The 24,706-nt window shown below is 47.2% G+C and overlaps 1 protein-coding gene across 12 annotated transcripts in view; it reads left to right on the top strand.

Moving 5' to 3' along the window:
* Positions 1-24,706, top strand: part of LOC108092860 (protein sidekick) — a 79,010-nt gene extending 54,304 nt beyond the window's left edge. For 2 of the 12 annotated variants that reach the window (XM_017192682.2, XM_017192683.2), the window contains exons 5-18: positions 595-771; positions 2,582-3,335; positions 3,399-3,526; positions 3,851-3,997; positions 11,080-11,199; positions 11,476-11,631; positions 14,783-15,214; positions 16,096-16,293; positions 17,077-20,322; positions 20,382-20,663; positions 20,885-20,908; positions 21,283-21,603; positions 21,664-21,998; positions 22,367-24,706. In XM_017192682.2, coding sequence (XP_017048171.1) covers positions 595-771; positions 2,582-3,335; positions 3,399-3,526; positions 3,851-3,997; positions 11,080-11,199; positions 11,476-11,631; positions 14,783-15,214; positions 16,096-16,293; positions 17,077-20,322; positions 20,382-20,663; positions 20,885-20,908; positions 21,283-21,603; positions 21,664-21,998; positions 22,367-22,609 — 6,563 coding nt within the window. In that variant the 3' untranslated portion in view covers positions 22,610-24,706. The remainder of the gene's footprint in view (positions 1-594; positions 772-2,581; positions 3,336-3,398; positions 3,527-3,850; positions 3,998-11,079; positions 11,200-11,475; positions 11,632-14,782; positions 15,215-16,095; positions 16,294-17,076; positions 20,323-20,381; positions 20,664-20,884; positions 20,909-21,282; positions 21,604-21,663; positions 21,999-22,366) is intronic. The other 10 variants (XM_017192690.2, XM_017192687.2, XM_017192691.2 and 7 more) reach the window with 8 other exon arrangements.

Here is a 24,706-nt window from a genome sequence, read left to right as displayed (position 1 = left end):
ATGCATCGCTCCGCCTGTGGAACTCTGCAGCTCTGAAGCTCTGGAGTCGTTTGCTTCTTTTCTGGGCGGCAGCTTAAACAAACGAAGCCATCTGTGGCCAGCACAGAGTGTCCTTTGTGCTCCAGTCCATCCAGCCTCCATCTATCGCCCGGTTTATGGCAGGAAAACCTGACTGGCCCTCAATTTAATTGCGCCAGTGGCGGGTATTGAAAGGGATAAATCAGGGGTTAAATGGGTTTACAATAATTAACAAACAAGGCTTAGCACTTAATAGCATATACTTTAGGATTTGTTCCTCAATGAAAAACTAAATTAAAACTGTTACCGATGACAACTCCAAATATGTGAAAAAAATGAATGAAAATTAAATTGATATTGCAAATAAAAGCTTTGATAGATGGATAATCCAAGGATAATCCTCTTGTCCGACCCTGCCAATTTGCTTTTGCCTTTGTCAGCGCAAATCAAATAAAGTCAGGGTTTAATGAAATGTACGAGACGCCCTTAAAAACACCCATCAACCGCACACGCCCAACATGATATTTATTAAACCATTTTCCCCTGTCTCTCCCTATATATTTCTCGCCTCTGCAGGATACCCGCAGCCCACATATCGATGGCTGAAGGACGGCGTCCCCGTGGGCGACTTCTCATCCAGCCAGTTCTACCGATTCCACAGCACTCGGCGCGAAGATGCGGGCAGCTATCAGTGCATCGCCCGGAATGACGCCGGATCCATATTCAGCGAGAAGAGCGACGTTGTGGTGGCCTGTAAGTACAAGTTCCAGAAATCCTTTCCAGGGAACCGCGTCCTGTGGAGCATCATACATCCTACATCTTTGTACGACGTCGGTTACGCAACATCAACACAAGTGCAATTTCGGGTGAAAAGTAACACAGCTTCAGGGCGCGGAAATTTGAGAGCCTCCCGTTCTATCTTTTTGGGTTGCCCATTTGACCAGATTAGGTTACCAATTAAACGAGAAACAATTGAAGTTCACTTAAGGGTATTTCGGGGATCTTTAGTGCAAATTAACTAGCTGGAAGGCACATATTATTAGGAAATTAGTTAAGCGTCAACGAACTTTTACTTTCTAACAGTGACAAAACTTGAGTTTGTTAGGAATTTTATTTACAAACTTTTAGGGGTGAAAAAATAAACTAACCACACATGTTAGAGAATTAAACGTTAAAATTGGATCAAAATTAGAAAAGTTATGTAAAGAGAATTAGTGAAATTTGGTCGATTTTCAGCAAACCCATTTTTGGAAATTTGGAAAGGGGTAAAGTTGTAAAAATTAAAGAAAATCAGCCAAAAAATAAAAAATTTTCTAATGATGCAGTTAGTTAAAGAATTAAAATAGAATCTTTTAGAGGTATGCCACTTGAAAATCGGATGAAAATTATATTTTTTGGAAATTTAGTTAGGGAATTAAACTTTAAATTCGTAGAGGTATGCCACTTCGAAATCGAACTTCAATTGAAAAGATTGGGGCGTAAAAGTTCTGCGATTTGTTCACTTTTCTGCATTTGCGATTTTTAGAAAGAGTTATCTCAAGAAAATACCCAATGTACGAGTACATCTAAAAACTGCGGGCCTGAAAATGCTAGGGGAAAACGTGTAGTCCTAATCAAACGGCTGTCACAGCAGCCAAGCCTTTTCCCCTCTGGCCATGATAAATGTCGAGCTGCTAATTTTTCTTTAATGCGAACTTAATTGCAACAAGAACGCAGCGTGGGGGAGGGGAGCTCTTGGCTCTTAGCTCAGAGGTTTAGGGGTTAAGGGTCACTGGGTAGGTGTGGATGTAACGAACAATTAGACAAGTAAGTGTGAGTGACACTTGAGCCCTCGTGTGCGTGTGTGTGAGTGCTTATTACCCCACTACTTGAACCTAATAAATCGAGCTCTCGACACGAGAACGACCTCCATGAAGAGAACGCCGGATTCCAAAGCTGGTGCTCAGTGTTGGGAAACTCTGGCTATTTTTGTACCTAGTTAAAATGGGGAAGTGCTCGAAAGTAGCCGTTTTTTCAACTACGTATCCTAGAAAATGTTATAAACTTTTGAAGGTACAGGTACACCTTTAACGGTGACCTTCTTTTCGGAGGCGTTAGGTGGGCGTGGCTCACTGACAAGCTGACAAACTGACTCAATGACTCGTCGACTGGTTGACTTGGAGCAGCAGCAGCGTCTTGAGCACTTAATTAATTGTAGAGCCAAGGAGGCGAGTGGCGAGAGGTGGAGCGTGGAGCGTGCTCAAACTGAACTAATAACCTTTAAAGCTCGACAGAAGGGGCTGCTTAAGAGCGGGGTGAGGGGTTAAATTGACTTGCCCGCAGGCCGTTGCGTTGCCTTCAATTCAATTAGCGAATGACACCACAGGAAGGCGAAGGCGCAGCAGTGGCCGCGTTTCCATGGAATTGGGGTTACTTCAATAGGGGCTTAAGTAGATTCAGGCTTCATGTGGTGTTTAGCGGGAGAACTCGTATCAATGAAGATTCGAATGAGTAGAACAGTATTACAAAGTTAGCAGTTTCATTATCTGATTGATTAATAATAACCATTCATTTTCCTCCACAGACATGGGCATCTTCGAGAACACCACCGAGGGTCGTCTGACGGTGATCAGTGGCCATCCTGCGATATTCAACATGCCGGCCATTGACTCGGTGCCGGTGCCCTCGGTGATGTGGCAATCGGAGGACGGATCCCTCAACTACGACATCAAGTACGCCTTCACGCAGGCCAACCAGTTGGTTATCCTGAGTGCGGACGAGAACGATCGCAAGGGCTACCGCGCCAAGGCGATCAACACCCAGCTGGGCAAGGAGGAGAGCAGCGCCTTTGTCCACCTGAACGTCAGCGGGGATCCGTACATCGAGGTGGCGCCCGAGATCATCGTTCGTCCGCAGGACGTCAAGGTCAAAATGGGAACCGGCGTCGTCGAGCTGCAGTGCATCGCGAATGCCCGACCCCTGCACGAGCTGGAAACCCTCTGGCTGAAGGATGGCCTCGCCGTCGAAACGGCCGGCGTAAGGCACCGGCTGAACGACCCGTGGAACCGCACCCTGGCCCTGCTCCAGGTGAACAGCTCCCATTCCGGCGAGTACACGTGCCAGGTGCGATTGCGCAGCGGCGGCTATCCGGCCGTCAGTGCCTCCGCTCACCTCCAAATCCTCGAGCCGCCGGTCTTCTTCACTCCGATGCGAGCGGAAACCTTCGGGGAGTTTGGTGGCCAGGTGCAGCTGACCTGCGATGTGGTGGGGGAGCCCACGCCCCAGGTCAAGTGGTTCAGGAACGCCGAATCCGTGGATGCTCACATCGAGAGCGGAAGGTGAGTGCATGGTGCATCGATTTTCCGGCAAAAGCTCACTTCCCTTCTGTTAATACCCCGCAGATACACGCTGAACACGGATAATACGCTGGTAATTAAGAAACTAATCCTGGATGACGCCGCCATGTTTCAGTGTTTGGCCATCAACGAAGCGGGCGAGAACTCGGCGAGCACTTGGTTGCGCGTAAAAAGTAAGTCAAGAGCTGATTTCCTACTCTGCCTGTGTGACAATGTGCCTAAAGTGTTAGCTAAACGTTGCTCTAATGGAAATTGCTTGTTCAAAGTTTCTGAATTTAATTCGGATATTTAAATGAATATTTAAATGGCCACATTAGCCAGTGTCACACAGTGTATGGTAATGCCTGAAAGCCTGTCTCATCGATTAACTAAAAACTGCTACTTCCAAATGCCATATGGTATATGATTCGCTCTTCAAATCTTTACCCATGAATATCCCTAACCCAAAATTTTTGCATTTTGACCTTTTAACCCACGATTAACAAACGAATTCATAGCAAAAACGGCCAAGATCCGCGTGAAGCGTTTGGCACAGCCGCGAATCCTGAGGGTAAGAGCTTCGCATGCTGGCTTGGGATCGGAAAAGGGATCGGGATCGGGATCGGGATCAGGTTCCTCTGGTAGACGCAAGGAATTTCGCTTTGGTATGGGCATACAGCTAAATGCCACACAAAACAAAAAACAATACATAAACCAAAACCAACACCAAAACACTCACCAATGCACCTAAAACAAAATTTACTTGCACCAATGATAGCATGGCACCTTCACGAAACCCCTAGAAAACCCCTTGAAAACCCCTTAAGTAGCCCACAAAACATGATATCCCCCCCATAGAAGTAGTAGCTCTTTGATTGTTTGCGATTGAATTTGTTGTTTTATTGGCTTGGCTTGCTGTTATTTTACTGCCTTTGGGCCACTAAGCTTAAATATTATCTGCAAGAATTCTTTTGGCTGCCTTGTTTTTCCGTTTCATCTTCCTTTTTTTGTGCCATGGACCATTCTTAATTTGTTTTTCACCCTACGGCTTCCATGGTGCTTCGGTTTGCAGTCTTAGCCAAGCGCCTTTGGCCAACAGGAGCTGTTGGAATTTCCTCTGCTCTATTCTGTGTTGCTTTATCAAATTTGTCAAAAGCAGAAGTATTTTTCATCCAAGTTGATTAGTCCCCGGCAACCTACACCACTTTCTCTTTGCTTGTTTGTTTAAACGCACACTTTTGCGTGATTAATCCAATGAACCCAAAAGTTGTATACGAGTATGCAAAAAAAAAAAAAAAACTCAGCTTATCTCAATTTAACCTAGTTTATCCTTTGCCTTTTTGGGTACCCAACCAAAGGAATTTGTTATTTTCACGTAAATTAGCATTTGCACCTAATAAAATCCATGTATGTAGTTATTTTTCTTACTTTATTTTACTAAAATATACATATCTACCTTCATACCAAGTAAGATTAACCCTCTTCTATTTAAATTATTTACTATGAATTCGTCATTTAGTGGCTGATGGTATCATTGTGTATGAGTTAGGACTTAGCCTTCAAAGGCTCGCAAGTACCGTTAAGTGCTGAGTTAAATGGCTGCCCTAGGGTTGCCACCCACCTAAAAAAAAAAGGGAAATATGACTGACTGTGGGACAATTTTGCATTTTAATGAATTTCATAATGCGAAAATTAAGACAGACACACAAGTCACACTTCTGGGGTCGAAAGAGTCCTGTCACGCTGACATGACATCGTAGGGTTTCCACCCTCCCTCCATTTTGGTCCTCCTTTCATTCAAATTGCCAGTTCGAAGTTCCTGGCTGGCCGGACCTAGAATAATAATTCCTCATTTATGAGGCCAAGCCGAAAAACGAGTGACTCCGCCGCTGACGTTTTAAATATTTGACAGACAGAGTTGAGAGCCGAGTTGAGGCGAGTCGAGTCCTTTTGACGGGGAGAAGGACATATTGTTTTGCGGGTCTAAAACAAGTTTTGTCTCCCTGTCTTCCTTGATGGGACTTTAAGCAAAGTTTGAGTTGAGCTGCCTGCTGCCTGCTGCCTGCTGCCACCCTCATCGCTTAAATTTTTATGGCCAGAGCTGGGATTTTCATGTAAATTTCAAATTTCCATGCATATTTTGCTGAGTTATTCTTATGTTGCACCATCGCCTCCCCCTCATTTCCATCTATTTTTATCTCCTTTCCATGATTTTTTTTCTTTGTTTTGTTCGTTTTGTAGCCCGGCTGCATTGTATTCGAGTTAAACTAGTTAAGAGATTTTGTCGTCAGCGGTTTATTGAAAAACTTTGCAGCTTTTATAGTTGGCTTGGGCAAGTTTCTGATTCTGATATTTTAGCTGGTCCGCCTGCTCGGCTTCCTTTGAAGCCATGACTGAATGGTAACCAATCGTTGCGGCTCATTTAATTTTATTTGCCTAGGCTAATTCGAGTCAATTTCTTTGTCTGCGCCAGCGCATTTTACGATCCTAGGCGGGCCATCATTTAGCCTTCTCCTCTCCAAGTCTCTAATTCTCCCCATCTCAGGGATAAGTTTTATTGCCGGCACAAGTTTCAAGTTTCCATTCCCTGTGTCCATGGCCTCTGTTTATTCTGTTGCCTGTTGTCTGATGTCTGCTGTCTGTAGTCCAAATGCACTAGGTCCTGGCGGCGGCCGGCAGGATGAAGGAGCTGCCTGCTGCTGGTCTAATCGGCTTTGTTTCTGACTGCGAATGTGTGTGCCCTGGCCGCTTTTGCCTGCGAAGTGGTAGTCGCAGTGCTTTTCTCATGCCAGTTGGGTTCTGCCTCGTAATTGGTCTCTGCCGAGATAATCCAGATCAGGATCTGAATCGGCTTATGAACACCTTTGGCCGCTTCCTGTTTGACTCGCCGGCCTCTTGATTCGATTATCCACCGGTTCTGGTCCGACACTTCCTGTTATTTACACTGGACAAAATATAACTAAAGGGTCCTTTGAAATAAAAAGCTAACATAATATTGAAAATTATCTATAAGTACTGCAGTAGTTGGGACCTTTGGAGGTAAGAAACCCTTGACCCGCGTGTTTAAACAGTCTCTGGCGAGCCATTCGTTTTTTCAGTGGCCACAATTAATCCGGCACGCTGCCCTTCTCTGCGCTTCTCAAGTAGCGCACTTGGGACCCGCTTGATTTCATTTCACAATTTCATTCGTCGTTTATTGTTTGTGCGCTCGTTTATCTGCTGGCAAAGCAGCTCTCACTCCCACTCCCAATCCCACTTTCCCATCCGTTGGCTCCTGATTTCGCAGCTCCTTGCTATGGCAACAAGTGTTTTGGCATTTGTTTTGCTGATTCCTCCCCCCTTTGGGCTCCCTAAGCTCCACAGTTTCCCAGCTCCTTGCGCCCAGCACCTTCTCTATTTTCCGCTTGGAAGGCCACTTGAGGGATAATCCTTGTGCCGGAGCACTTTTCACTTAGATAGAGGCGAAGAAGTTGAGTTGGGAAATTATTTTCCAGCCTTTCGCGTTCAAGGGGATTGCGCTGGCTTGTTGTTGTTGTTCTTGGCTAAGACCTGGCTGCATTTTAATTGCAGCCCCCCGCCATCCAGCCATATTCCACCATCCGCCCAGTGTTTGCCAAAGTTTTGCATCTTTCTTTCTGTGTTGGCCTTTTCTCGGCAGCACCGGCAATAGCAACTGCAACAGAAACAGCCAGAACAGCCAGAACAGCCAGGTAGCTGGGCTTCTTCGCTTCATTTTTGTTAAGTCGGCGCAAATCTGAGCTGCCTCTGCCGCTACTGCTACTCGCTGCTCGCTTGCCGTGCACCTGCCACAGTCAGAGTTTTCCACATCGCATTTTCCGGCTGCCTAAGCTTTTCCCGGCTGCTTCAACTCTCGAGTAACATAATTTCGTAATTTCCCGAAACGCAAAAGTGATTTTAATCGCCGTTTCCTGCCATTTCCAAGGTGCCTGCACTTAACACCCACCGCCATTCCCCTTTCCTTTCATTTGTTTGTGTTTGAGTTTCTGTTTGTGTGTGTGTGTTTGCTTGTAAGTTTGTGTGTGTGTGAGTAATTAGGTGACTTCGGGGCGGGGTGGGCGTGGCTGGTTCACTTCCTTTCCTTGCCTGATGGCTCAATGCGATTGCCACTGTGCGAATTTGCTGAAATTCCTTTCATTCGCCCATCGAAAGTTTTAGTTTCGTTTCGTTTTTCGTTTTACATGGCCTCTGCTAGCCAACAGGTGGCGTATTCGTATTCCTCAGAGGTCAGAGGTCAGCACAAGCACAGCTTAGACCCACTGGCCCAGTGATTGATTGCAGCGAACGTAAGAGTTTCGAGTTGATTAGTCTGCGACATGCCATGCCCATAACAAAAGAGGTTTCAAATGCCGCGAGTGAATTGGTAAGGTATCGTGTAGTTTCTTTCTTTTTGCTTTTTAAATGCCCGGCCATAGATCGCCCTCTAAGAACTGCAAATAAATAAAGTCAACAAAGATTGCATAATGTATGAGTTAGCTTGATGTTAACGACGTTTGCTTTAAGGGCCGAGCCAAGAACACACTCTCTGAAATCGCCAACTTCCATAATTGTGCACTGCCGGGGAGTTCTTTTCGATTAGCCGGGAAAGTCTGTATCAAAAATTCAGCGCCTCAAAGAAAGCCGACCCTCGCGAAAGCGGTTCTTTATGCTTATTAAAATAAGAAAAGGGCCGCCCGCTTAAAAGGAAGACTGAAACGAAAAACCGTTTAAGCGGTGCCAAATGGGTGGGTTGGGTGGAAATTTTAGAGAGTCGGGCACAAAGACGGCACGAAGGCACGGAAAACAATTCGCATGCTAATGTCGGACTCTGGAACGGGTGGCCACTTCAATGGCCAAGTAATGGCAATTATTGCCATCGCACGCCATTGCCATTGCCTTCCAGCTTGCCATCGCAGTTTGCCATCCAGTTTGCCACACCACCACCCACTTTTTCCACTTGTCCGGCTGAGTGAGCGTTTTATTATGACTTTAAGTTGATGGCGCGGCCCCTTTAGTGGGTCAACTCGAAATTAATTACAGCCAACCCCCAGTTGATGAGGGAAAAGAAAGGGAGTTCAAGAAAGTCCAAGGGAAAGAGAACCAAATTTTGAATTGGTTTGGTATTTTGTATTTAGAAGCACAAGGCTTCTTATGTGTCACTCTGATATCCTGCTGACTATCGCACTCTTGTGCTGAATTACTTAACAAATATTCATTTAGACATTTTGTGGCTGCGAATGTTACATATACTTAATGCTAATTACGTATACGACATGTTTCCTAAGTCGACCTAAAACAGCTTTCGGCTCGTTCGATGCGATATGCTGGTAAGCCTGGTCAAATTTTATAGCAAAATCTGTACCAAGACAAGTTGATTTCTCCTTGTGTACCTATTACGTATACTTAATAAATATTGCGTATACGCACCGTTTGATTACCAGCATAAATCATTTCCTCTTTCCGTTCATTTAATGCCTAAAACTGGAAATCCTAGGCAAATTTTAAAGCAAAATATGTACAAAGACAAAAGTTGATTTCTCCTTGTGTACCTATTACGTATACTTAATAAATATTGCGTATACGCACCGTTTGATTATCAGCATAAATCATTTGTGCTTTTGTTTGATGCTGTACTGGAAATCCTAGGCAAATTTTAACGCAAAATGAGTACCAAGACATAAGTTGATTTCTCCTTGTGTACCTATTACGTATACTTAATAAACATTGCGTATACGCACCGTGTGATTAACACCATAAGTCATTTGCTCTTTTGTTCGATGCTGTGCTGGAAATCCTAGGCAAATTTTAAAGCAAAATCTGTACCAAGACAAAAGTTGATTTCTCTTTGTGTACCTATTACGTATACTTAATAAACATTGCGTATACGCACCGTTTGATTATCAGCATAAATCATTTGCGCGCTTGACTTCGATTTAGTTTCAATTTATGCTAAGCACACTGCCCAGATGCAAGTGTTCTCCCGTTGACTCACGCCGGCGATTCAACCTGCCACAAATTGTTTCTCCTTCTTGGGAGGTCCTTTCCTTGCCTTAACTTTCCGTGTCTTTAATATGCGCCTTGCGTGAGCCATAAAAATGGGGCCGAAGGACCTCAAAAAACCGAGAAAGAGAGAGGGAGGCCTGCTTTCTGCTTACTGACCACCTGGGCAGCTTAAACACACTTAACACGTTGCCCGGCCAAAGGATTTATCCGGGTTGTATTTCGACCTTAAATTCGCCATAAAAAAATGTAACCCGAAGTGATGCAATATCCCGCAAAGCTTAATGTCCTTAAAGTGCGTATCGCACGAAAGTAACTTGTGGCCCTCGAGAAGCCGCTTAATCATATTTAACCCGACTTTAAGATGGCCTGCCTGCATTTCTTTTTTTTTTTTTTTGCCCATTTGCCACGCCCCGGATTTCCCCCATTTCTCTTTGCGTATTTTTGTTTTCACTGCGATACGATACTATGATAATACCAAGCAAGTTGATGTCTTTATGATTTCACCGAACGAACAACTGCAGCGGCAGCAGCAGCAGCGAGCACTTAATATCTTAATGTTGCAAGGAGCCCGGGTGCTTTTATTGTAATTTTATGCACTTATTTGCATAAGCGTAGTTAACGGGGAATGCTCCATCATGCGAAATTATTACGAATATTATTACATTTGCTGCGAGCAGCAAAAACAGTTGAAAGCAGCCTCAGTTTCTCTGGCTTTGAGCGCGTGGCATTTGCCCATAACAATAAAAACAGGCAAGGAACAGCGGGAACAGGCAGCCGCCATCGCCTCCATCGTGCCACTCAAAATCCAATAAATAATTTACATTAAACAGCGGCAAGTGAAAGGGCGAGAAATGGAGCCAAATGGTCCGAAGACCAAAGGATGAGGAGGAGTTGGATGGGGATGGGGAATCGACCTGGATCCACCTGATGCGGCCAAGGAGGCAGCATGATTAATTGGCCAGCCTTTAATTTGGTGTAATCATAATTGCAAAAGTCAGCACGCAATGAAGGGCAGAAAGTGAAAGGTGGATTGAGTCAATGAAGCAGTTAATCATTGCAAAAGAATCAATTACAATCAGTTGTTGCTTAATGCGGGCTTCAACTCACTTGTGAACCCAATGAGAAGGATACAACTTAATGGACTCGATGATCGACTAATAGAATCAGGGAGCAATGATGAAATGGAAAATGCTTTCAAACAATATAACTTTGAAAAAAAAAAAGTGGGAAACTGCACGTTGTACTTAATTACAGTGAATAAATAAGTAATAATAAGACAAAATAAACATTTGAAAAAGGTAGTTTAATAAGCCCCACAATAAACAAAAAATGTTGCATCCTGAGCTCTAAAAAAGGAGCATTTGCTTTGAAAAAAAAATCACCTGCACAATTACTAGACAAAAAATAGCGTTAAATATTTGATATTAACACCCAAATGGGTTTCGTCACGCATTCATCATGTTTTTGCGCCTTGAATTATTTATTGGTATAGTTCGTAGGCTTACATATGTAAATATCCCTTATTGTTTATTCATCAATAAGTTTTCAGTAGATTTATTTCAATTAATTTTTGTTTCAGCCTCGCAGATCTTCCTTAGAAGCTGAATAAAAAAAACGCCACACTTACTACTTACACCTCTTAATCAACCACTAATTGCGTTAATCTAAATCTAGTCTAAAATCCACCTTAATTTACTTGAAAGTTAATTGTGTTGTAATTGTAATTAATTGAATTTAATTTCTGCAGCATCGGCCCCAATTATGGAGCTGCCGCCCCAGAATGTGACCGCCTTGGATGGCAAGGATGCGACTATTTCCTGCCGGGCAGTGGGATCCCCCAATCCGAATATAACCTGGATATACAATGGTGAGTTTAGCGGGGACTTTTGATAGATCGTTAGATCGTTAGAGCATGGCCAGAGTCCCACTAATGATGATGATTACGATGCTAATACCATGTCGTTTTTCTTTGTTTTTATTTCTGTTTGCCCGCTAACCAACCAACTCTCGTAATGCTAACAAACCTACTTGCTGCCGGAACCCGTAATCGTAACCGTATCCGCATCCGTATCTGCATCCGCATCCGTATCCGTATTCGTATCCGGCAATAACCCACCGAACTGCCGAAACACTGCCTCTCCAGAGACCCAACTGGTGGACATATCCAGCCGGGTGCAGATACTCGAGTCGGGCGACCTGCTCATCTCGAACATCCGATCCGTGGACGCGGGTCTGTACATCTGCATAAGGGCCAACGAGGCGGGCAGCGTCAAGGGCGAGGCCTATTTGAGTGTCCTGGGTGAGTTGTGTTCAGCTGTGTTGTGTGTTTGCCTTGTGTTTCCCCTGTGTAACCCTTTAACCCTTTAAACACCGCCCCCCCCAAAGGAGCCCCCGAAAATGTAATTGCCTGCCGCCCAGCCTGCTAGTTTGCCAGTCTGCTAGTCTGCCAGTTTGCCAGTTTCAAGTGCGTCTGTCTAGTCGGACGCCTTTGAGTGCTGCCGTTTTAGTTAGTTGGGCTTTCGAGGGCTTCATGTTTTATGTAGCAGCCCGGCACTTTTTAGACTGCAACCACGGAACTAATGCAGGCATTTGAGGCATTTAAGTCAGTCAGGAGAGCATGCTGAATTTGCACTTTGCCTTCGCATTAGTTTGCTTAGTTTAGCTAATTAAATAAGTGATTTAAGCTTGATTGATTGTGAACTATAAATAATAACTTTCACTGACTTTGTTTAATGGAATTAAATTCCATGCAATGTTTTTTTTTATTGAACAACTGACTCGGGCAGACTCATTTGGTGTCCCCCATCTCGATTCCCGATCAATTGTTCAATGGCGGAGCTTTGATGTTGGCACATCCTGCGACTCCTGCTGGAAAGCTGAAAAGCTGTCATCCGCCCAGCGAAGCTCTTGTGTAACCACAAAAGAGATTCAAATTGAGTTTGCTTACCAAAAATGTTCTCCATTAAACAGACAGTTCGGTGTGCACCTGTATGAGCTCCGCTCACTCTATATATCTATATACCATATTATATGTATGTATATATGCTGCTCTATTCCCATATGATTGCCAATGACATTTGGGTAAACACACACAAAGAAATATCAATTCCAAATGGTCATGTTGTTGTCTATGGAAATAACAAATATATTTGATTTAAGTTTCTGGTTTTATGACCGGAAAAGGACTCTTTGAATGACGTGTTTTTTTTTTCATTCATTCATTATTTTGTTACGCAAGCGGGACTGCAATGTTTTTTATCGTGTAGATGCTGCCGTATATGTAACATAGGTTGCCCTAACATCGCATCAAATCAACTAAAATGCATGGTCCAATAATAATAATGTATGTCATCAAAGCCGCAGCAGCCACAGCAACAACAACGGCAATAGCAACAACAACAACAACAACAAGGCATAATAATAGTGCCAACCAACAACCAAAGAAGTGACAACGACAACAACGTTAACATCCACATCCACATCCATGGGTTGCCATTTGAAGTGCTCCCTCCTGGGCAGCGTCAATTGCTTTTCGGATGATACGTATACGCAAAATATTCAGCCATCCCATCCACATTTTCATACACTAGTCTCTGTGCTAAATGGGCATATGGCTTTGACTTTTTGCGAGAGCGCCAACAAATAGAAAATAGAAAAGAGGAAAACCAGAAAATCCGAATCCGAATGCTTCAAATGCTTCAAATGATTTTTTTCAAGGGCTTTTGTTGCCCGCCGCTGCTGTCCATTGTGTTGTTTGTGTAATTAAAGTTGATTTGCACATGCACTATTTTTGGCCCTTAGCACACGAAAGTGTTCTGTGTATTTTGTGTAAGTGTGAGTGTGAGTGTGCATGTGTAAGTGTGTGTGTGTTTGACACGTGTTTGTGTATGTGTGTATGGCTCCTAAAAGGCAGCATCAATGTGCGGCTAATTGGCAAAACGCCGGAATGCGGCCCGTGGACTCCGGACTTTGGCCACCGCGCTGATGGCAGTTTTCCATCACCATCAGCATCACCCCTTTAAGCCAACAAAACCGCCTGCTGGCTTTATTTGTGTGCTGCATAAAACACCGGGCAAAAGTCCGACAAAGAATTTAAAAAAAAATATATATATGAGAGGAAAGGAGTCGTTTTTAGGCGGCTTACGATAATTAGAATACTCTTATTGCAAAAGCAATTGCCACTAGATTTGTTTTCAATAAAATAAAACCTTATAAATAGGTGTTTCGAGAAATACATTTGCATCTTAGTTATTGAAGCAAGTTTAAAATATTTTTAAATACTATTTAATAGTTATTCTAGGAACACCTCTGAACAGGGTATTACATTTATATAGGGTATTGCATTCACTTGTGCACCTTTCGCTCCTCCAGTCATTCAGTGCAGTTCATCTCGTTCCATATGGGGAACAACTTGGCTTATGGCAAACAGACCGACAGCAACAAGAACAAGAACAACTGCGACTACGACTACAACAACAACTACAACTACAACTACAACTACAACTACAACTACAACAACAACATACGAGTATAGCAGCACGTATGGAGTTCCAGTTCCACCAACAATGTCTGGGCCACGGGGCGCGTTGAACTTTTGATGCATGCGGGCCACCAAGTGACTGAAAAGGGCTAAAAAAAAAAAAAAAACCCAAAAAAAAAAAAAAAGAAATGCCAAGCGAGAGCAAAGAAAAAAGGAAGAAAGGGCATAAAATAAATAAAATCAAAAGAGAAAGCCGTGCATAAAGGGAGCAAACGGAGGGGAACCGCCTGTTTGGTGCTTAAGGACTTTGAAATACCCTTGAATGTGAATCAGTTGGGCGGGTTAAATAGGCACTAAATACAAAGCTTCGCAATATAAACAATATGAAGAAAATCCATTGAAAGTGTAGCTTATAGTATAGAAAGCTAGAATACAATTCACCTATAACCTCCAATTCAAAACTATTTTGATTGGAACTTAATGAACGCAATGTTATCCTGATAATTATCACATCTTTCTGACTGCATCACTACTGTGCAATTAGCAGAGGGACTTTCCACATGGCACTCGAATGCAGGGTGCTCGCCATGCGGGCTTCGTGTGTCAGTTGCGGGGCCTTAAAACTTCATTTTGGCCACCTTTGCGGCTCCGGGGATTTGTTCGGCGTTATAGGGATAAGCCAGAGGGGGGGGCGGCAGTTAAAAGACGCTGCCCAGATGGGGAGTGAGGGTATAGGGAAGCAGGGAAGCAGGTGTGGGAATGGGAAAGTGTCCAATGGGCGGGCTATAAAAGTGGGCGGGTCGGCCGCGACTTGTCATTCGCCATACACAACTTGCGGTCGTTTAATCTGCATTGCCGTGTTGTTAATGTGCTCCCCAGCCAACCCAGCCAACCCCCCATTAATATATTTGTATACTTTCTGACCACATCTTTCCTCCTTTTACCTTCTGTGCACTCCTTTTACCCGCAGTGCGGACACAAATCATCCAGCCGCCGGTGGACACGACGGTGCTGCTGGGCCTGACGGCCACGCTGCAGTGCAAGGTGTCGAGCGACCCGAGCGTCCCGTACAACATCGACTGGTATCGCGAGGGCCAGACGGCCACGCCCATCAGCAACTCGCAGCGAATCGGCGTCCAGGCGGACGGGCAGCTGGAGATCCAGGCGGTGCGGGCCAGCGACGTGGGCAGCTACGCCTGTGTGGTCACCTCGCCCGGTGGCAATGAGACGCGGGCGGCCCGCCTGAGCGTCATCGAGCTGCCCTTCCCGCCCAGCAACGTGAAGGTGGAGCGGCTGGCGGAGCCGCAGCAGCGCAGCATCAACGTTTCGTGGACGCCGGGATTCGATGGCAACAGTCCAATATCCAAATTTATTATCCAGCGACGTGAGGTCTCCGAATTGGGTAAGTTTCGTTTTTATCTTTGTACGTACGTACGTATTTATTATTCGGTAGCGTAGAGTTTTGTGGGTTTACGGTGGTTTTGGTTAGCATTGGACTTATGATTTATGGAAAACTGGGGGGAAAAACGGGGAGAGAACTGTGGTGGTGAAAAGCGCACCCGGTTGCCATTTATAAGCAGAAATGTTCGAAGAGAAGAAGTGGTACACGAAATACATTCATTTATACACACTACGCGGGACTTATTGTTCTTCGATTGTCACTTAAGATCTGCAATACAGTACATATAGTAACTATAATAACTAACTGCAAAAGAGAAATGAAATTACAGGAACCACCAACCACGAACCACCTTAAGTTATAAACCCATTGCAAGCCACACAAGGGAAACAACATTTTTGATGCGTTTCTTTCTGTTCTCTCTTTTTCTTCCATTTGAATTTACTTTGAATCGAACATCACCACAAACTGGAACGAACTGAAACACTACAAACTGTAATTTAAATATTTATTGAATATGTATATTGTATTTATTGATGATAACTTTTTGTGTACAAATTCGTTGTCTAATTTTCGATTGTAATTTGTTGTTTTGCACTTTGATTTCATCGCGATCACATCAACTTCAACCACAACCACAACATCACTTCACTTCACGGAACACGCTGTAATCTACACACACTGTTCACCAAATATTAATAATGAACCTCAATCCAATTACCAAATCACCAATTACCAATTACCAATCACCATAACACCAATCACCAATCACCATAACACCAATCACCATAACACCAATCACAACTGAATCTCTGTCCCCACTCACCACTTACCTTCGTGATCCCCGTCCGCCTGCTGTACTTCCAAACGCATTAACATCACAGAAAAATTCGTAGGTCCAGTTCCAGACCCTCTGCTCAACTGGATAACCGAACTGAGCAACGTCTCGGCGGACCAGCGGTGGATCCTGCTGGAGAACCTCAAGGCGGCCACTGTCTACCAGTTCAGGGTTAGTGCGGTGAACCGCGTCGGCGAGGGTTCGCCATCGGAGCCCAGCAACGTGGTCGAGTTGCCCCAAGAAGGTGAGTGCCACACCAGAGAATCCCGCCAGTGAATCCCGCTCCCCGGATTTGTATCCTTGTATCATTTGTGTGCATCTCGTAATGTATTGTATCTTATGTCGTATTTCGTCTGTGTGATGTGTTTTGCTCTCCCTGAGTTGCTTAATTTGCTTCATTTGATTTGTGAATATTTAAACGAATGCTCTTGTACCTAGCAAGTATTGCTTTTATTCGGAAATTACTTGAATTATCCTTTGAACAAAGGATAATTAGTGAATATTTTAACGAATGCTCTTGTACCTAGCAAGTATTGTTTTTATTCGGAAATTAATTTTATTTCCCTTTGAAGAAACTATAAGTTTGTTTTAGTACAAACTTTATTTTTTTTTTATGTTTCGAAATATTGAAAACCTTATAAAATATATAGCCCGTATATAGCCCTGTATAGTGTAAAGAACTAATGCTGAATACCCTGTATATGTATTATACTTTTAACTGCTATCGTTGTCACCACGAAAATGAAATTTGAAAATCGCCGTTGGTCGCCCGCCCGCGCGTAGAGTTTCCGCTTCACCGAGGTATATACATATATAGCCCACTTAAGACCACGCCCCCTTACAGCCATACACCCTCACACAAATCACACACACAGAAAACCCAAATTGTAATCAAGAAAAAAAAAAAAAGAAAAAGAAAACAAACCCCAGAGAGAAGTACAGACTCTCGATTGAGTGGACCAACTATGTAACTACTCGACTTCCCAAGGACTTTCCACTGATATTGCCACTCTGATTCCCCATTTAGCTCCCTCGGGTCCGCCGGTGGGATTCGTGGGGTCCGCCCGCTCCATGTCGGAGATCATCACGCAGTGGCAGCCGCCACTGGAGGAGCACCGCAACGGTCAGATCCTCGGCTACATCCTGCGCTACCGCCTCTTCGGGTACAACAACGTGCCGTGGTCCTACCAGAACATCACCAACGAGGCGCAGCGCAACTTCCTCATCCAGGAGCTGATCACGTGGAAGGACTACATCGTCCAGATCGCCGCCTACAACAACATGGGCGTGGGCGTCTACACCGAGGGCTCCAAGATCAAGACCAAGGAGGGCGTGCCCGAGGCTCCGCCCACGAACGTCCAGGTGGAGGCGATCAACTCGACGGCGGCGCGTTGCCGCTGGACGCCGCCGAATCCGCAGCAGATCAATGGGATCAACCAGGGCTACAAGATCCAGGCGTGGCAGCGCCGCCTCATCGACAACGAGTGGAAGGACATGGAGCGGCGCATGATGACGGTGCCCCCGAGCCTCATCGATCCGCTCGCCGAGCAGACGGCCATTCTGGGGGGTTTGGAGAAGTTCGCCGAGTACAACATTAGCGTGCTCTGCTTCACGGATCCCGGCGACGGGGTGGCCAGCATTCAGGTGCCCGTGATGACCTTGGACGATGTTCCCGACGAGGTGACCGCCTTGCACTTTGACGACGTGTCCGATCGCTCGGTGAAGGTCTTGTGGGCGCCGCCCCGCTTCACCAACGGCATCCTCACCGGCTACACGGTGCGCTACCAAGTCAAAGATCGTCCGGATACCCTCAAATCCTTCAACCTGACTGCCGATGACACGGAGCTGACTGTCAATCAGCTGCAGGCCACCACGCACTATTGGTTCGAGGTGTTCGCCTGGACGCGCGTGGGCAGCGGAGCTCCCAAGACGGCCACTATTCAGTCGGGTGTGGAGCCCGTCCTGCCACACGCACCCACCAGTTTGGCCTTGTCCAACATCGAGGCCTTCTCGGTGGTGCTGCAGTTCACGCCGGGCTTCGACGGCAACTCGAGCATCACGCGCTGGAAGGTCGAAGGTCAGACGGCGCGCAACATGACCTGGTTCACCATCTGCGAGATCAGCGATCCCGATGCGGAAACCCTGACCGTCACCGGGCTGGTGCCCTTCACCCAGTACCGCTTGCGGTTGAGTGCCAGCAACGTGGTGGGCAGCTCGCGGCCCTCGGAGGCCACCAAGGACTTCCAGACGATCCAGGCGCGGCCGAAGCATCCGCCCTTCAATGTGACGGTGCGTGCGATGAGCGCCCAGCAGCTGCGGGTGCGATGGATTCCGCTGCAGCAGACGGAGTGGTACGGCAATCCGCGGGGATACAACATCTCCTACAGGCAGCTGGTGAAGAGCGGCTCACCGGCGACGATGCTCAAGCACGTGCCCCGCTCGGTGGTGATCGAGGACCACACGGCCAACTCGCATGTGCTCGACGGACTGGAGGAGTGGACGCTCTACGAGGTGATCATGACCGCCTGCAACGACGTCGGCTGCTCCAAGGAGAGCGGAACGGCGGTGGAGCGGACACGGGAGGCGGTCCCCAGCTACGGGCCGCTGGACGTCCAGGCAAATGCCACCTCCTCCACCACGGTGGTGGTGCGGTGGGGCGAGGTGCCGCCGCAGCACAGAAATGGACAGATCGACGGCTACAAGGTGTACTATGCGGCCGCCGACAGGGCGGGACAGCCGGTGCTGCACAAGACGATACCGAACAACGCCACCTTCACCACGACGCTCACGGAGCTGAAGAAGTTCGTCGTCTACCACGTCCAGGTGCTCGCCTACACGCGCCTCGGCAACGGCGCCCTCAGCACCCCGCCCATCCGCGTCCAGACCTTCGAGGATACCCCGGGTGTTCCGTCGAATGTGAGCTTCCCGGATGTCACGCTCACCATGGCCCGGATCATCTGGGACGTGCCGATGGATCCCAATGGGGAGATCCTCGCCTACCAGGTCACCTATGCTCTGAATGGCAGCGCCACCCTGAACTACAGTCGGGAGTTCCCGCCCTCGGATCGGACCTATCGAGCCACCGGGTTGCTGCCGGAGAAGTACTACAGCTTCAGCTGCACCGCGCAGACGCGACTGGGATGGGGCAAGATAGCCACCGCTCTGGTGTACACCACCAACAACAGGGAGCGGCCGCAGGCGCCGTCGGTGCCGCAGATATCGCGCAGCCAGATCCAGGCGCACCAGATCACCTTCAGCTGGACTCCGGGGCGGGATGGCTTCGCCCCGCTGCGCTACTACACGGTGGAGATGCGCGAGAACGACGGCCGTTGGCAGCCGCTGCCGGAGCGCGTCGATCCCCTCCTGAGCTCCTACACGGCACTGGGACTCCGGCCCTACATGACCTACCAGTTCCGCATCCAGGCCACCAATGATTTGGGTCCGTCGGCCTTCAGCCGCGAGAGCGTTGTGGTAAGGACCTTGCCCGCTGCTCCGGCGGCTGGAGTGGGCGGGCTGAAGGTGGTGCCGATCACCACCACCTCGGTGCGGGTGCAGTGGAGCGCGCTGGAGACGGGCATGTGGAACGGGGACGCGGCCACCGGTGGGTATAGGATCCTCTACCAGCAGCTCTCCGACTTTCCCACCGCCTTGCAGTCCACGCCGAAGACCGATGTGCACGGGATTAACGAGAACAGTGTGGTGCTGTCCGATCTCCAGCAGGATCGCAACTACGAGATCGTGGTGCTGCCCTTCAATTCGCAGGGACCCGGACCGGCCACGCCCCCAGCGGCGGTGTATGTGGGCGAGGCGGTGCCGACGGGAGAGCCGCGAGCGGTGGACGCTGCTCCGATCTCGAGCACCGAGGTGCGACTGCTGTGGAAGCCGCCGAAGCAGAGCAGCCAGAACGGGGACATCCTGGGCTACAAGATCTACTACCTGGTCACCTATTCGCCGCAGGCCCTCGAGCCGGACCGCAAGTGGGAGGAGGAGATCGAGGTGGTCTCCGCCACGGCCACCTCGCACAGCCTCGTCTTCCTGGACAAGTTCACCGAGTACCGCATCCAGTTGCTGGCCTTCAATCCCGCCGGAGATGGTCCTCGATCGGCACCCATCACCGTGAAGACGCTGCCCGGAGTGCCGAGTGCCCCGCTCAACCTGCGCTTCTCGGACATCACCATGCAGAGCCTGGAGGTGTCGTGGAACCCGCCCAAGTTCCTCAACGGCGAGATCCTGGGCTACCTGGTGACCTACGAGACTACCGAGGAGAACGAGAGTGAGTCTTAGTTTCTTTACCAACTGATTTCTTTAATCATTTACATTTACTCCCCACAGAGTTCAGCAAGCAGGTGAAGCAGAAGGTGTCCAACACGACGCTGCGGGTGCAGAACCTCGAGGAGGAGGTCACCTACACGTTCACCGTGCGCGCCCAGACCTCCGTGGACTACGGGCCCGGGGTGAGCGAGAACGTGACGACGGGACCCCAGGACGGCTCCCCGGTGGCGCCGCGCGATCTCATCCTGACCAAGACGCTATCCAGCGTCGAGATGCACTGGATCAACGGGCCCTCGGGCCGGGGACCCATCCTGGGCTACCTCATCGAGGCCAAGAAGCGGGGTGAGTGTTTCCACTCGTACGAGTAAAGTAGTTGCCTAACTGGTTTTGGTCTTGCATTTACCACTAACCACTTAACTTTAATATCGTACCACTTGATCTCTCCTAATCTCCCTGCCTCCCTGTACTTTTCGGATCTCTACTCTTTGGTGACTTGGTTCTAATCTGATCTAAACAAACTCTTTTCAATCACAACAAATGCACTCTTCGATTTGCTTGCGTAGAAAAAGGAGAGCCGTCATTTGTTTGTAAGTATTGCCGACCCGTAGAATCTAGAATGTAAGCTAGCCTAGATCTGAGATTAAATCGATTTCATTGCCTTTCGTTTGATTTTTTAATCCCTTTAACTTGGAATTAATTAATAAGTTGTTTTTCTATTTCTATAATTTGCATTTATAAATACCTTATTTAACTTAATAGAATGTAAGCTATCCTAGCTCTAAGAAACCTATTTCATTGCCTTTCATTTGCTTCCTTAAATCCCTTAAAATTGGAATTAACCATTTAGTTTCCCTACTTCTATAATTTGAATTCATAAATGCCACTTTTAACTTACAATTGGTTTAAAGTTGTTCGCTATTCCTTAAGCAATTAACTTAATTAACTCAATCGTTCATCTCAGACGACTCCCGCTGGACGAAGATCGAGCAGAGCAGGAAGGGCATGATGCAGGACTTCACGGTCAGCTACCACATCCTGATGCCCTCGACGGCGTACACGTTCCGTGTGATCGCGTACAATCGCTACGGCATCTCGTTCCCCGTCTACTCGAAGGACTCCATCCTGACGCCCTCGAAGCTGCATTTGGAGTACGGCTACCTGCAGCACAAGCCCTTCTACCGGCAGACCTGGTTCATGGTCTCGCTGGCGGCCACCTCGATCGTGATCATCGTGATGGTGATCGCGGTTCTCTGCGTGAAGAGCAAGAGCTACAAGTACAAACGTAAGTTGATTGTCAATTTAAACTGAAAGTGGAGAGGAGTCTGAACCTTTGAACTTACAGAGGAGGCACAGAAGACGCTGGAGGAGTCGATGGCCATGTCGATTGACGAGCGGCAGGAGCTGGCTTTGGAGCTCTACCGATCGCGTCACGGCGTGGGCACCGGCACTCTGAATAGCGTGGGCACCTTGCGCAGCGGCACCCTGGGCACCTTGGGCAGGAAGTCGACCAACCGACCGCCGCCGGGCGTCCATCTCGGAAAGAGCCCGCCACGCCCCTCGCCCGCCTCCGTGGCATACCACAGCGACGAGGAGAGCCTGAAGTGCTACGACGAGAACCCCGACGACAGCAGCGTGACCGAGAAGCCCTCGGAGGTGAGCAGTTCGGAGGCGTCGCAGGTGAGTTGAGGGAAACACAGTGACCAAGTAAAATATGCAAGCACTTGACGCTCCCCTAAATAATTAGAAATTAAATTAAATAAATTAGTACTAACCTTAGTGCGAAACCTACTAACCATAATCATCACGAAACTGTAATGCAATGCAAATGTTGAAAGCTTGATTCGTTGTAAGCAACCATATTTTACTGAGGACCGTTTGCCTGCTTGAAGAATACTTTGCTCAAGACATGTGGACTAGATCGTCTTTCCCTCATGCTTTTCAGTTTGTATAACGTCTTTGGTTTCCAAGAAGAATAAAGCCGGAAAGTCGGTCCACTAATTTGCAGTCCCCCACTAATTCGATATTTCTGTTCTCCCAATTTGCAGCACTCGGAAAGCGAGAACGAGAGCGTGAGGAGCGATCCGCACTCCTTTGTCAATCACTATGCCAACGTGAACGACTCGCTGCGGCAGTCGTGGAAGAAGACCAAGCCGGTGCGGAACTACTCCAGCTACACGGACTCGGAGCCGGAGGGCAGTGCCGTGATGAGCTTGAACGGCGGCCAGATCATCGTTAACAACATGGCCAGGTCGAGGGCGCCGCTGCCCGGCTTCTCCTCGTTTGTCTGACAATCAACCGAGTTCTAAGATCTAAGCATCAGTAGCAACGGCACCGTCATCCGGGAGACCTTCGTCTAGGCGGGGATCAAGGATCACGGATCAGGGATCACTAATCACGAAGCAGGAGCGACCTGAGAACGAGGTTATCCGGATTCGGGAGACGGAGCTGGGGGTCTGGCTGGGGGCGAAAAACTAAACCGAGGAGAAGGAGGAGGATCCACACCAGGCTCTGCTCCTCGCCTCAGCCCCTCCAGCTCTCCGACGATGCGCTGCTACAGGGATACAAAGAAAACAGAAAACAGAAAATAGAAATCGGAAAACAGAAGCAAACTTACTAAGCAACAGACATTCGGTTAGGTTATCCTTAATGCATTTAGTTGTAGTTTCTAGTTACGAGAGATCTGAGATTTGCGAGCATTTCGGGGCTCTCCGCACTGCCAAGTGGATCCGTCGCCGAGTGGCAATCCAAAGAAGATGTAGCTGTAGGTTCCATGAACGATTCTTGGATTGGAAACTCGAGCACAAATCCGCGAGGCAGAGTGGAAAGCCCCTCGGTTTTAGCCTGTGTTTCCCCACTGTGTGTGTATTTTCCCAGCACGACTCTGCTCCTATTTTTTAGTATTTATTTGTAATTGTGTGCGTGTGTGTGTGTTCAGTGTGAGTGCGGCGCCGCCCGCCACGCCCCCAAACCATGGCATTTATCTAAAAGGGGCGCCGGATCGGATGCGAGTCCTGTGATAAACCGATTCGATTCCGATTCGCCCGCTAGGAGTTCACAAATGATTTCCAAGTGTGTTCAGCGCGTGGCAGGCAGCCTCAACCTTCGAGTGACTGTGAGTGTGAGTGATTTGAGCGTTAGTCTGGCGCAATCTCATATATTTAGAGCGGCAGCGAGTTGTGTTTTATGTTAGATTTTTTTTGTGTGTGCAACTAAGACTAGGAAATCGAAAGTTTGAAGGCGAGGACGAAGGACCCCGATGCAATCGGTGGAAAACCAAGAGAGAAGGTTCAAGAGAAGCGCAAAACAAAGGAAAATATGCGAACGATAAAACAAAAATCATATCTTATAAGCGAAGGAACATAAATGTATTTGTTTTTTTTTTTTGGGACAGGCAACCAGAGGAAGGCTATAGCTATTTGGAATGAGCAGAGTATCTGAGGACGAAGGCTTAGGTTACGTATATTCATCAGATATATTGATAGGCCATATTAATGCAATTTCTTTACCACATAAGCCCACAAACGAATCGCAACTGTAACACACAAAGCAAAAAAACAAACGAGAAACAAACGAGCAAACATGCAACATGCAGACCTGCCAGAACACACAAAAACAAAAAGGGGATTCAAAGATACTTTTTGGAGCGCATGCGCAGCAGACTTAGCACTAAGTACGATCAGCACGATCTTGGTAGACGTAAGATGGACATTTTTTTTTTTTAGATGGGCCCAGTTCCTCCAGTTGCGGTGGAACTACGCCCTGGTACTCGTAGATCGTAACTCTTCGATTGTTCGACCCCCGACGCGACGCTTAGATGTAATCTTACTCGTACTCGTAATTGTATTTGAGCGCAGTTTATATTTATGACTATATTTATATATCGATGTATACATGTATATCTAAAAACTTAAACGACTGATTATATATTTTCCCCGATTAGTTGTATACTTAACTCCTTTTTTGTACTACCTTACCTTACTACCTACGCATTAACTACGTTTAGACCACTTTGACGCCCGCGAAACGCAAATCGGAGTGGAAAGCCCTCGAAGTTTTCCGCCGAGCGCAAGCTACTTTCAACTGCAAAGACTCGAAGCACAAGTTCGTCTAGTTAAGTTAATGTATTTGTAATTGTTGAATTGATGATTGAATGATTGGATGAGGGCTTGTCGTCCTCCGCGGTTCGAGATTAAGTGGTTTGGTGCGGAGGAGCGGCTTTCGGCGGACGAAGAAGACGATGGCGGAGCTCAAGGATCTTGGCTCGGGGCTAGTTGAAATCCGTGCAGCAAGCGCAAAGTATTAGAATATTGATAAATACAATTTAAATGTGTAAATGTAATTGATGGAGCATACGATTATGAATAAATCAAATAAAACAACATGAA

Source organism: Drosophila ficusphila, unplaced genomic scaffold (assembly GCF_018152265.1).
Source record: "Drosophila ficusphila isolate 14025-0441.05 unplaced genomic scaffold, ASM1815226v1 contig_198, whole genome shotgun sequence".
In the NCBI taxonomy this organism is placed as follows: domain Eukaryota; kingdom Metazoa; phylum Arthropoda; class Insecta; order Diptera; family Drosophilidae; genus Drosophila; species Drosophila ficusphila.
This window is presented reverse-complemented; position numbering and strand designations above follow the sequence as displayed.